This window comes from Pseudochaenichthys georgianus, unplaced genomic scaffold (genome assembly GCF_902827115.2).
Source record: "Pseudochaenichthys georgianus unplaced genomic scaffold, fPseGeo1.2 scaffold_408_arrow_ctg1, whole genome shotgun sequence".
Classification (NCBI taxonomy): Eukaryota; Metazoa; Chordata; class Actinopteri; order Perciformes; family Channichthyidae; genus Pseudochaenichthys; species Pseudochaenichthys georgianus.
In genome coordinates, this window is record NW_027262973.1 from 129,021 (window position 1) to 142,313 (window position 13,293).

The window sequence follows — 13,293 nt, forward strand, 5'->3', positions numbered from 1 at the left end:
TAATCTGTATTATTTTAATTTGTTTAATTGAAAAGACAACGAAAAACACATTTAAATGCATTTCCTTGCTCTGTGCAGTGTGCCAGAGTCCTGCTGTGGGTGAAGGCAGTGATCAGGTCTCCTCCCCTCCTCTGATCTGGGATCTGTGATCTGAGCACTGTCTTCATCCTGCAGATCCGCGCTGCTGCTGCCGGTGACGGACAGGGATCTCTGGTGACGCTGCAAAGGGATCGTAAAAATCAGAGGAGAACTATTTTGCATTCGCGTTTTTATGAAGATCTGAAGATGGGATTACACGGAAGCGATCACAGGGGAATTGCTTGTTTTTTCGGAATACAAAACTCAGTGTGAAAACGCTTCTAAAGGGTGAGTTAAATCTGCCAAATGCTTTTTATTCCTCCAGCAGAAATTTAGCACAAGTCCCAGCTCTCAAATAATGTTATTTTATAAAATAAGCTTCGGTTTCTGTCTTTTCTTTTCGGAGTTTTCAGTAACAGGTTGTCGAAGATGTTGAAATAAATTCGCCATATAGCTGTCAAGGCTTTTTCTTTTTGCACTCGGCACAAAAAAGAAATACATGTGGATTTACTTTTTTAGAGAAAGTATTGAGACCTGGGTTACTTTTTATAATAAAGCAAGCATTTAAATATGTATGAAAAGATATATCATTATCTTATTATTATTATTATCATATTATTATGTGTCTTTTGGCGAGTAATTTTCCTTCACATTTGCATATCAATGGAAGATTTTGAATACATTACCAGTGTGTTTGTTTAAAGAGAATCTAGTTAGCTGACTTTATGACTGGATTTAATGTAGATGATGAGTTATTGGTGGGTATAAAGGGTATATAATCTCGGTGAACACACAACCTCACCACAAGCCTCTTAGTGAGTCTTGACCCCAGCAGGGCAACTAATCTCCAGGAACAAAAACATGGAGCATTTAACCCTAAATAGATTATAACTATACAGTTAATATAATCAATAAGAAGGTATTTTAATTATCCTCTGGCCTCAGTCCAGTCCAAGTTCTGGTTAAATCTGCCATTATAATACAAATAATATTACAAATAAATAAGAATACAGGTGATTATACAAGCTCCAATTATGTGACAAATATACAGGTTATCATATTTCTTATTTATCTTGATTTTATGCAAGTGTGTATGTGTACAAAAAGAATACTATGTATTATTTTAAAATATAAAATATATGTTAGGTAAAGGTTATTTTTGCGCATTTTACTTATTTCTGGGTTAATACATTTTTGACATTTACCTGCACATTGAAAGGTCACGTTTCTGATAGCAACGTTTCTGATTGGGCCGTGGGTCCACATTTCCGATATTACGTCATATCGGACGCAAATCTGGATCAGCTCCGTTGTAGCCCCGTTTTTAGAGATTTGGGTACGGAGGAAAAGAGAGGGTTTTATTTTCTGACGCTGCGTGAGTTCCCTGACGCACCGGGGACACCCATTGATGTAGAGAAGACATCAACAAGTGCATTAAAAAATTATGTATTTATTAGTTTATGTTTTGGATATTTATTTACCCATAAATGTATTCGTTGTAACAAAGTAGTTAGTTTAATGACATATTTAGCTCTGCAGGTGCACTTGATCCACACATCTGTTTCTGTAGCAAACAAATAAATATACATTAGAGACTAAATAAAAAGGTGATAATAATGAAGCATTCAGAGGGTTACAAAATCTTACCTAAAAAACATATATAAAAATATAAAAATGGACAAGAGGTACCAGAAAAATAAAGAAAATACATAAAGAAATAATAGGCAATAGGCTTTTTGAATACGTTTGAGTTGTTGTTGCACATGTTCTCCACAACACAAGAAGGGCAGCGCATTGCAAACGAACAAAAAAGAATTGCCAAAGTAATAATTGCACCATCATCCTTTATTATAACTGGCATCATGTCTTAATCAAGTGAGCGTTTTCACATTAAAAAGGAAGAAAATAATTAGCATATTAGGTTAAAGAAGAGTCAGAAATCACCAGCACCCGTCATTACATCAACTATCATTATATAAATGCATCGACAGGTTCAACCTGCAGAAATGCTGTGTGTCTGGAGACGGTTATGCAACTCACATGTGGAGAGACAATACCGTGCAGACGCTGGATTTACCGTTCCTCACCCTCCACTGCACGAGGCCTCATGGTGGTTCTGCTCCAGTGATTTAATTTAGTGGGGGGTTGGTTAACTCCCTGGTATTAGCAGTAATCTGCATGTGTGCACGTGTAGTGTTACAACCACCGGTGTTCCCCAGAGATCAGTGAGTCAGTATTTACCAAAAAATATCCATTAGTGGAAGCAATAAGCACATTGTTAGAGTTTTAATTGGCTTGACATGCTCTCGAAAGCATCAAATCCAACGTGAAAAAAACATAACAATATGGATGGTTGTGGTGCTTTTTGAATACTCATCTGCTCATTGCAAAGGTGGAATAAAGTCCTGAAAACATAATACACAATAATTCAATGCACACAATAGGGTTTGTGCAAAGTTAAAACGGCTTTATTTTACATTGTATGCAATATATATTTTAATGACCAATGGCAGTTACTTCATGAAGACCAATGTCAGCCATCTTGGTTGTGTCACATACACATTGTTCTTTAGGTAGTGACCAAACTTATGCTGACTAAAAATGTATATGCTTATTATTCCAAGTAATACTACATTCATTATTTTTGTACAACTCTTAAATATATTCACTGAAATTGAATAGAAAAACACGTTCAGCCTTGTGTTTTATTAAATCTATTGAGTGTATTCCACTTATTAAAACGATGGCTGTACTTTATACCTTTTTCTTTTTTAAGGATCCCCATTTATTTCTGGGGTCCACACAAAGAACATTAAAATGCCACATCATTCACAATCCATGATATAAAAGAGAAAAGTCTATCGCACTTAAAATGTCCCATATAAAGTCGTAACATTAACTCAAGTACTGTAGTTAAATACAATTTTGAGATACTTGTAGATCACTTTAAAGGTCACCTATCGTGCTATTTTTAGGCAATAGCATAAGTGTCAGATATATATATAAAAAACATGTCTATGAAGTGTTTTGCTCAAAATACCAAACAGATCACCCATTCTAGCCACGCCTCATATCCCTCTATTTCACTTCCTGTTTCAAAAGTGCTGATTTGGGGATAAAGCTTTAAAAAATGTTTAATAACAATTCAAAAGGGGATAAATGTGCAGGGAATTCACGCAGCGTCAGGAAATAAAACCCCCTCTCTTTTCCTCCGTACCCAAATCTCTAAAAACGGGGAACAACGGAGCTGATCCAGATTTGCGTCCGATATGACGTAATATCTGAAATGTGGACCCACGGCCCAATCAGAAACGTTGCTATCAGAAACAATGCCCGACTGCTTTGGACGTAATATGGTCGGTGTTTACATTAGCATCGCTAACACTCAGAGCTAACCTGTACTGGAGAGCATGTGTGTGAAGAAGCAGGAAGTAGAAAGGAACTCACCTTGTGGTGTAACCGGCAAGAAAGAAAGCCTTTGAGCTCCAGACTGTTTCAGAGCCTTGATAATCCATGATATGGCGTTTCATCACCGCAGCATTTAGTGTAGACGGTAGCTGCCGGGTCCCGCATGAGCTCAGACCCCTCCTTTTTAAAATTGTTATTAAACATTTTTAAAGCTTTATACCCCAAATCAGCACTTTTGAAACAGGAAGTGAAATAGAGGGATATGAGGCCAAACCAAACTAAACTAAACAGTGCTACGCGATGCAGTGGAAAAGCGCCATAAGTGGAGCCCTAATGGACGTAACTGCAACTGAAGATAGAACCTACAGTCTGCCTGTAAGCCATAGCTGTCGATCTCGTGAATTTTACCAGTCAGAAACTAATATCCCTGTATGAATTCAAAACAAACAAAAAAGCCTTTCTCTCGATGTAAATCTCAGTGAAAAGCAGTTGGTGTAGCTACTCTGTGATTCAGACCAGCTCTAAAATGCTATGGTTTATTCCTCAGCCTGTTACACACCCTTCCACCAGATGTCCTACAGATCAGGCCAGTCGTTTTTTCCTTAATCCTGCTGACAGATAAAGAAAGAAAGATACCGAGCAGGAAATAAACCCTCCTTGGCGGTGGTAGGAATAGATAAAGCAGGTAAAACCATGAAACCGTGATATTTTCTGAAACTGTTCATACCGGGAAAATCTTATACCGCTGCAACCCTAGATTCAGAAGTAATGTTCAAGTGTGTCACTTATACATTTATTACTATTCTACCACATGAGCAACTTTTGCATAGTTTATTTTCTGATAAAACATTTGTTGTGTCTTTGATCAAATTAAATGATGTAATTATAATAATTACTTTCCCACATGTGATGCTGAGTCTTTTAACTGGTTGCGTTTTTTTGCCAATTGTTGCACAAACACAACAATGCTGTTCAGTTAGACAATACTTTCACCCGTGCAATGAAACCTTGCGCAATAATACTTGTGTACCGTTAACCAGAGATGTAGTACTCAAGTCCTGGACACGGACTCGAGTCGGACTCGAGTGCCGATTTTCGGGACTCGTGACTCGACTCGGACTCGACTCGGACTCGACTCGGACTTGCGTACTGATTGACGCGACCCGGACTCGGACTCGTGAATTCTCGCGCACGATGACTTGGACTCGTGAATTTCCCCCCCCCACGATGACTCGGACTCGACTTGTACATTGACGCTCCGACTTGGACTCCGACACTCCTTGGGTGACTCGGACTTGGACTCGAACACAGGTAATGATGACTCGGACTCGACTCGAACACTCCTTGGGTGACTCGGACTTGGACTCGACTACGACTCTCCCTAGGTGACTCAGACTTGGACTCGAACACAGGTAATGATGACTCGGACTCGACTCGGACACTCCTTGGGTGACTCAGACTTGGACTCGGACTCGAAGAATGGTGACTCGAGTGACTTGGACTCGTGAATTGGTGACTTGACTACAACACTGCCGTTAACATTACCTACATAAGCATCACGTATAAACTGATTTCTTTTTTATTTATTGCGTTTTATTATACAGATTCTACTTGTAATGTGTTCTATAACTTTAACTACTTTTATGTTTATTAGACCATATTTCACATATGCAATGACACCATTACAAGATAGTATTATAAAAACAAGTATTGTCGTAACACATTTCCTGGAGACTAGGCTGTTTTGTCCAGACTGTACTGAGAAGCGAGTCCCTGCCCTGGCTGTTCTCTAAGTGAAGCCCTAATGGACTTAACCTGCTGCACACAGGACTGAAGATAGAACCACAGTCTGCCTGTAAGCCATAGCTTTAGTTATTTAAAAAAAACAGCTGATCGTTTACAGAAAGAGGACTCTGATCCTGTTTAGTGTTAAGGACATAATGAGCATGTATTTTTAGGCGCTACTCTCAGACAAACTGTGAAAAGTGGCGTTGAGTAAACAACAGCTCTCTCTCATGAGGGAGGGAAATTAATGCATTTAGCTTTTTGATGTTTAGTGCTTAGGGGCTTCAAAAGCTAATTAACACCATCACCTGTAAGTGGATATAATCACTGTGACGTCACCAGAGCTGTAAGAAGTACTTAGATCCTTTACTTGAGGAGGCTGAGGCTCAGTGGATAGTGAACATCTTTTAGAGTGTTGCTTTTTTTGCATTTAAATTGTTTTTTGTTTTTACTTGTACTTGTTTTATGGTGTGTGAGCTGAGCTGTGTTTTATCTATTTGCCTGTACAGCACTTTGGTCTGGAGGTTTAAAGTGCTTTATAAATAAAGTTGTATTGTATTGTATTGTATTGTATTGTATTGTATAGTGTGACTTCGAATCAGGGGATAGCAAGTTCGAGTCCCACTGCAGTCAGCATGTCGTTGTGTCCCTGGGCCACAAATTGCTTCTGTGGGGATTGTCCACGGTACTGAATGTATGTAAGTCGCTTTGGATAAAAGCATCTAACAAATTACATGTAATGTAATGTAATGTAAAAGTAGGAATACTATGTACTTAAAATACTCCACTACAAGTATAAGTCTCGAATATGATCAGCTACATTTACCAAAAGTACAAGTACTCAGTTTGCAGAATTGGTCTTTTCACAGTATTATGGCATTATACAATGTCTTTATACAAATGTTTTTTTTTGTACCTATGAATATGAAAATAACTGAAATAACTTTGACTGTGTAAAATGTAGCATTAAATGGAAATAACCAAATATAGTCGTGACACAAGAAGGTGGTGCACAGTTGACCTACCACAACCAGTACTGTTAACTTTCATGAAGCGAAAACAACTAACTGTGAAAGGTTAGCAGGTTAGTTAGCAGTTAGCATGTCAGTTTGAAAGTAGCAGGTTGATTAATAATTAGCATCTGAGACAATGAGCATCTCAGTTAGCAGGTTATTTGTTAGGTTGGTCAGCTGGTCATAAACTAGGCAGTTAGCAGGTTAATTAGCGATTAGCATGCTATTTAGCTGGACAATTAGCATCTCAGTTAGCATGTTGTTTGTTAGGTTGGTCAGCTGGTCATAAACTAGGCAGTTAGCAGGTTGATTAGCGATTAGCATGCTATTTAGCTGGGCACTTAGCATCTCAGTTAGCATGTTGTTTGTTAGGTTGGTCAGCTGGTCATAAACTAGGCAGTTAGCAGGCTAGTTAGCAGGCCGATTAGCATCTCACTTAGCAGGTTGATAAGCAGTTATCCGGCTAGTTAGCTGGACAATTAGCATCTCAGTTAGCATGTTGTTTGTTAGGTTGGTAAACTGGTCATAAACTACTAGGCAGTTAGCAGGCTAGTTAGCAGGCCGATTAGCATCTCACTTAGCAGGTTGATAAGCAGTTATCCGGCTAGTTAGCTGGACAATTAGCATCTCAATTAGCATGTTGTTTGTTAGGTTACTCAGCAGTTCCTTAGGCAGCTAAGTTTGCTTGTTGAAAAGCAGTTATAAGTTGACTTTTTTTTTTTAAAGGTGGTTTAGTTTATTTCATCATAACTGGAGTTTTACTTCCTGCCTTTTCTGCGGATCTGACTGGAAACTACTGCATTTTGTCCCCTGGTTGAAAGGTTATTGTTGTTATTGTATACTGTAGCTGCTGTAAGATAAAAACACAGAAAACACCATGGTAAAGCTACCTGTCAACCACAAGTTAGCTTTACACTCCAACATACACTGCTTTATGGACTTTTTTACTTAAAATTAGACCACAATTTACTACATTTACACCATGCTGTATTGAAGAAGACTTAAAGCTAACGATTGAGCAAACACTCATTGGGGAAATGTTTACTGAGGTAATGGTTCGCTCTGACTAACAAGTGTGAAGTTGAAGAGTAGGAGAAATGTATTTTGTTTAAGAAATGTAATCAGGTTAACTAAAGTCAAAATAGGCCACTCAATCGAGCGTGTTTAACAAAAAGAGCAAATGTTCTAATACAAGAACCACAAATATTAAATTCCTTACTAAAAATATATGTAAAATGTGATGTGTAAAGTTGACTTTTGTCTGTGTTGTGTGCTGCAGGGCCATCAGAGCCAGACACGGCGACATGGCAAAAACCGGCAGTGAGAGAAAGCTTTTCTCCTCCAGACAGCGGCTGTCCAACACTGATGACGAGCTCGCCGTCATCGAAAATGGAGAAAGCAGGTCTGATATCACCCTGAAACTCTTACGATTATAACAGGGCCGCAGCAGCAAAAGCCGTATTGGAGAAAACGAGGAAGTGTTATATTGCATTACTCCGAGTATATAAACACATTGATTTCTGTTTTGATTTTGATTCATGGAAATCATGGGCGGTAGTTTTTCTGTAATCCTGTTGACAGACAGACAAACTGAGCTGAAAACAAAACCTTCTGGACGTAATAATAATAATTTTGTAATTTTGCAAAACCGTCATATTTCTGAGATGGTTTTTGTATCTGATGCAAATTGAAGTAATGCTCTTAAAAACTGCCATTTAAAACTATTATCCTGCCTTTTGCATTGATTTCTAAGGCCCCGGCCACATGGAGACAAAAACGAAAACGAACCGAGGTCGATATCAAAAAAGTGTTCCGTCCACACGGAATCTAAAGAAACGTGTCCGTACCATAGACTGGTCCGTACACACAAGACATATAGTAGTACATATGCCGGGCCTGTAAGTGGCAAAATACACCAAAAGCAGCGAAGAAGGGGTAGTGTGTAGGGGTAGGATGTAGGGGGCGGTTTGGGAATGGGCCTCCGTTACGGCCCCGTGTGGACGAACCGTCCATACGATAAAGACCTATAGCGGATACCACCCGTTTCGTTTCCGTGTGGACGGGGCCTAAGAGTGAAATATCTGTTCTGATAACACATGTTGAATCTTTCAGAGCCTCATCAAATCATAATAACATAATAATATATATTTTTGGCATCTCACAGGGCGTCTCTGTGTGAAGATATCTCGGAGAGAGCGCTGTCTTCAGATTCTCACAGAAACTCCTTCACAGGATCCGGGGCGATGGCCAGGTAAACTTCATTAAAATGTGCCTGTAGTTATAAATCAGTATTTACCAGAGGTGGAAAGTCACTGAAAGTTCATTTAAGCACAATGTTGAGGTGCTTCACCTGAGTATCTTCATTCTATTCTACATTACACATCCTCCACCTCTGGTATATACATCCTGTTCAAGTAGAGTAGATTGCTCCTTTTTAATTAATGAAAAAAAAACCTGCCTATAACCCTAAAATGTAATATTTTCAATTTTCAACAATAAAAGCAACGATAAAAATAACAACAAAATATAAAATAAACAATATGTGCTGCAATTATGTTATTATTGATTTCTCCTCTGCGAGAAAATATAATATATTAATAATCATTTTGTTTGATAGAATGTCAAAAAATAACGAAAAATTAATGAAAGTACTTATATTAATCATTTTGTCTGTTCAAAATCCAAAGATGTTTACTTTAAAATAAAGCATATTTTATGCTGGAGATAGCTTTTTCTTTTGCCATCTTTGCATGAAATATTACACGATTAATCAAATATCAAAATAGATGGGAATTATTTTACCTGACTGTAAACTTAGGCAGACATTTGATTGAAAGACTTTACGTTGTGAGTGTTTTGGCATTGTTGTAGTATTTTGACTAGTAGAGACGTAGTATTGGTATACAAGTATAAGATGTGATTACCTCCTCCACCTCTAGTATGTACACTTCCTGTCCCGATAGACTAGACGGCTGTCACTTTGCTCCTCTCTCCCCCCACTAACCTCCCAGGCTCTCTCACTTCTTCTTCATGCTGTGGAACTGGGCGTCTCACAGAGTTCACCCCGAGGTGGAGCGACGCGACTCATTCCTCGACCGCTTCAGGGGCCCCGAGCTCAAAGAGACGTCGAGAGAAAGCAACGCTCAGTCTTTGGGGTCCTGTGACGTCACCCGTAAGAGGAAGTGAGTACGGGAATGTGTGCAGCACTGATACCTTAACATTTAAAGGGTATTTCACCAACAAAAAATCTAAGGAAAGCATAACATAAAACCTGGGAATGAGTCCTACAACCTGGGAATGTGTGCAGCGCTGATACCTTAAGATTTAAAGGATACAAAAACATGTCAGGAAAGCATATCAGCAGGTGGAGGGGTCGTCCACCAATCGGAGGGTTGGTGGTTCTATCCCTGGCCTCTGCAGACAACATGGTGAAAGGTCATGAGTCCTGAAACCTGGGAACGAGTTAACATCTCAGCACTTCTTGTTTTCTCTCCTCGAAGTCAATATTTTTGTCCATTGGTTTTTGGTTAAAGGCCTGTAATACGGTGAACACAAGCTAAAGAGATTTACACGTTTTGTTCTACGACATTAAAGTGTACGAGTTAATTCCCCACTGATGAATGTCCGAAGCTTCGGATACAAACAAGACTCAATATTTGTATTAGCATTTAGAAAACGTAATTTGAATGAACTGGAACTGTTAGCAAAGACAATACGTTTTTAATGTCTGACGTTGTGAGGGCTTCCTGTGTAAACATCTTTTCCTTCATTTCTTTCCAAAGTCTTGCCATTAAGTGGCCGCTAGCTACTTACAACATGAATAACTGCAACAACACAGACAAGTAAGTGTGTCAGGGAATAGAATAGAAGAATAGAAAAAGTAGAATTTGTATAGGAAACATAGTCATAGACATTAGTAGCTTAGTTTTACGCTATTATGGTACATTCTGCAGTAGTAGCACATAAGTCCTTACAAACAACAGTCCCTCTTCCCTTGTTGGTGTTTCCTCCTTCAACAGATAGTTAAATCTTCTAACTTTTGCCTGTTTTTTGTTGTAAATCATGATGTGGGTTGTAGCGATTTAACCTTCTGGGAAAGGTTTTGTATATTAGGCATAATATGAAATAGTTTTGAAGCGGTAAAGGAAAAAGAAGCAGAATGGTTTTACGCTGCCGTCTTCTGGATGAAAGTACAACCTGCACCAGATCTTCCAACAACGTCCTGAATCCCAGAATTGAATCCAGTAGAAGCCCCTTCCTCTAGTCCAATAGACCACCTCTGTCTTTACCACCATATCAAAACAACAACATCTGACCCTTAGCAAAAAAGAGGAAAAAAAGGAGGAGATTAAAAAAGACGAGGAGAAGAAAGACGACGAGAAGAAAGACGGAGACAAGAAGGAAGAGGAGAAGAAGGATGAGAAGAAAGACGAGAAAAAGGATGATAAGAAAGATGAGAAAAAGAAAGAAAAGCCACCGTAAGTATAACAGCTAGATAGAGTACTGAGAAATCTAATATCAGAAAACACATCGTCTCGCTTGCATGTACAATCCACCAAAACGTCCAAAAACAAATTAATTTTTTGTCTTTTTTCCAGGAAAGACACCTGGATGATGGATCCAGCCTCAGACTTGTACTACAGGTGGCTCACAGTCATCGCATGCCCAGTATTTTACAACCTGATGATGATTGTAACAAGGTAACTTCCATTAAAACATGCTTCACATATTCCGTCTTCACTCCCACTTACAACATTTGAAAATGTATTGTTGTTGTGGTTTAGATCCTGCTTTAATGAGCTCCAGGACACGTACACACACCTCTGGATCTTCTTGGACTACGGCGCCGATATCATCTACTTTGGGGATACGTTTGTCAGATCGAGAACAGGTGGGGAGCTTTGAGCAAACATTTTTACAGTATTTCGTGTGTGCATAGCTACAGTGTAGTCATGGCAATCGTAGGTCACAGGCTCCAACAGTGCAACACAATAAAACTGATGAAATAGTGGAAGTAAATAAAATAAAATTGAGTATAATAGAATCAGAATATGATAGAAACTGTGCAGAATAGTCTATATACAGTAATTGGAATATTGATGCGATATATGTGAGTTGCAAACAGTTCTTTCTTATACGATAGTGCTGTGATAAAAATATGTTTAAGGCTCCTAATTTTGTGTTTCCTCCTCAGGTTACCTGGAGCAAGGCCTGCTGGTGAAAGATTCGAAGAAACTGCGAGACAAATACAAAACGACGCCTCAGTTCAAATACGACATGATTTCCATGATACCCACTGATCTGCTGTTTCTCAAATTCGGATACAACAACCCGGAGTTCAGATTCAACCGCCTCTGCAAAATGACGAGGCTTTTTGAGTTCTTCGAGAGGACTGAAACAAGAACCAGCTTCCCGAACATGTTCCGTATCAGCAACCTCGTACTTTACATCCTGACCATTATCCACTGGAACGCTTGCATGTTCTTCGCCATCTCGAAAACTATTGGGTTTGGAACCGACACGTGGGTTTATCCCAATATCAGCCACCCGGAGTACGGACGCTTGGCCAGGAAGTACATCTACTCGCTGTACTGGTCCACGCTGACCCTCACAACCATCGGAGAGACGCCAGCGCCCGTGAAGGACGTCGAATTCCTCTTCGTCATCTCAGACTTCCTCACCGGTGTGCTGATCTTCGCTAGTATCGTCGGTAACGTCGGTGCCATGATCTCCAACATGAACGCCTCTCGCGCCGAATTCCAGGCGAAGATCGACTCCATTAAGCAGTACATGCAGTTTCGAAAGGTCAGCAAAGACCTCGAGGGAAGAGTCATCAAGTGGTTCGACTACCTGTGGACGGAGAAGAAGACCTGCGACGAGAAGGAAGTCTTGAAGAACCTGCCGGACAAACTGAAGGCCGAGATCGCCATCAACGTGCATTTGGACACGCTGAAGAAAGTGCGAATCTTCCAGGGTTGCGAAGCTGGCTTGCTGATTGAGTTGGTGCTCAAGCTGCAGCCACAGGTGTTCAGCCCTGGAGATTACATCTGCAAGAAGGGCGATATCGGCAGGGAGATGTACATCATTAAGGAGGGGAAGCTGGCTGTGGTGGCGGACGACGGCATCACGCAGTTCGTTGTGCTCAGCGATGGTGCGTACTTCGGAGAAATCAGTATCTTGGGGATCAAGGGAAGTAAAGCCGGGAACAGGAGAACGGCTAACATCCGAAGCGTTGGCTACTCGGATCTCTTCGCGCTGTCCAAAGACGACTTAGTGGAGTCTCTCACCGAGTACCCCGAAGCCAAAAAGGCTCTGGAGGAAAAAGGTAAAGCCATCCTGATGAAAGACAACCTGATCGACGAGGCCATCGCCAACTCCGGCGCCGATCCCAAAGACCTGGAGGAGAAGATCGAGAAACTGCAGACCAACTTGGATTCAATGCAGGGAAAGTTCGCCCAGTTGATGGCAGAGTTCACCTCCACTCAATCCAGGATGAAGCAGAGGGTCACCCAGATGGAGGCCAAGGTCAAATCCATACAACCCCAAGACCTGGCCGAGGTGGAGGCCGACAAGGACACAAAGGTCCAGTAATGTGAGACTTTACGGGAGACCGAGGGATCTTTCATGGAGGATAGTTGAGAGGGACACTTTTTTCAAAAAAGGACCATGTTTATATCTATTTATACATCCGTCTGTTTGTTATCATGCATAATTGTGTACAGTGTATGCAGGAAAACTGTGACGGGAATACCGATCGTCAACATTGTATTTTTCCAAGGCGGGATGGCGTCGATATGAACATGCAATATCGAGGAAAAGTCGAGACTAAAATGCTTGTCCCCTTCTCTTCTCCTCTCTCACAGAGCCGTCCTTGTTCAGAAAATCGTGCCACCATCATGCATATCTTGCAGATGGTTTGGGTGGTGAATTCTGCGTATTTTTGACCAAATAAGTTTGCATTTTTGCAAGGCTAGGCTAAGGATAAGAACATTAGGAGGACTTGAAAGAG

The 13,293-nt window shown here is 40.2% G+C and overlaps 1 protein-coding gene across 1 annotated transcript; it reads left to right on the forward strand.

The window, feature by feature from the left end:
* The first annotated feature begins 270 nt into the window (after positions 1–270).
* On the forward strand, positions 271–12,875 carry cnga3a (cyclic nucleotide gated channel subunit alpha 3a). Its single transcript, XM_071202393.1, has 9 exons — positions 271–366; positions 7,564–7,686; positions 8,449–8,535; positions 9,296–9,466; positions 10,067–10,126; positions 10,607–10,762; positions 10,883–10,984; positions 11,069–11,175; positions 11,479–12,875. The coding sequence occupies exons 2-9, from the start codon at positions 7,589–7,591 to the stop codon at positions 12,873–12,875; spliced, it is 2,178 nt and encodes a 725-aa protein (XP_071058494.1). The 5' UTR covers positions 271–366; positions 7,564–7,588.
* Positions 12,876–13,293: the final 418 nt, after the last annotated feature.

Excerpts from the sequence above, each read along its gene's own strand:
- cnga3a (XM_071202393.1), top strand. The coding sequence starts at position 7,589 with ATGGCAAAAACCGGCAGTGAGAGAAAGCTTTTCTCCTCCAGACAGCGG. Across the intron at positions 7,687-8,448 it reads ATCGAAAATGGAGAAAGCAG|GGCGTCTCTGTGTGAAGATA; the intron begins GTCTGATATCAC and ends GGCATCTCACAG. Across the intron at positions 8,536-9,295 it reads GGATCCGGGGCGATGGCCAG|GCTCTCTCACTTCTTCTTCA; the intron begins GTAAACTTCATT and ends CTAACCTCCCAG.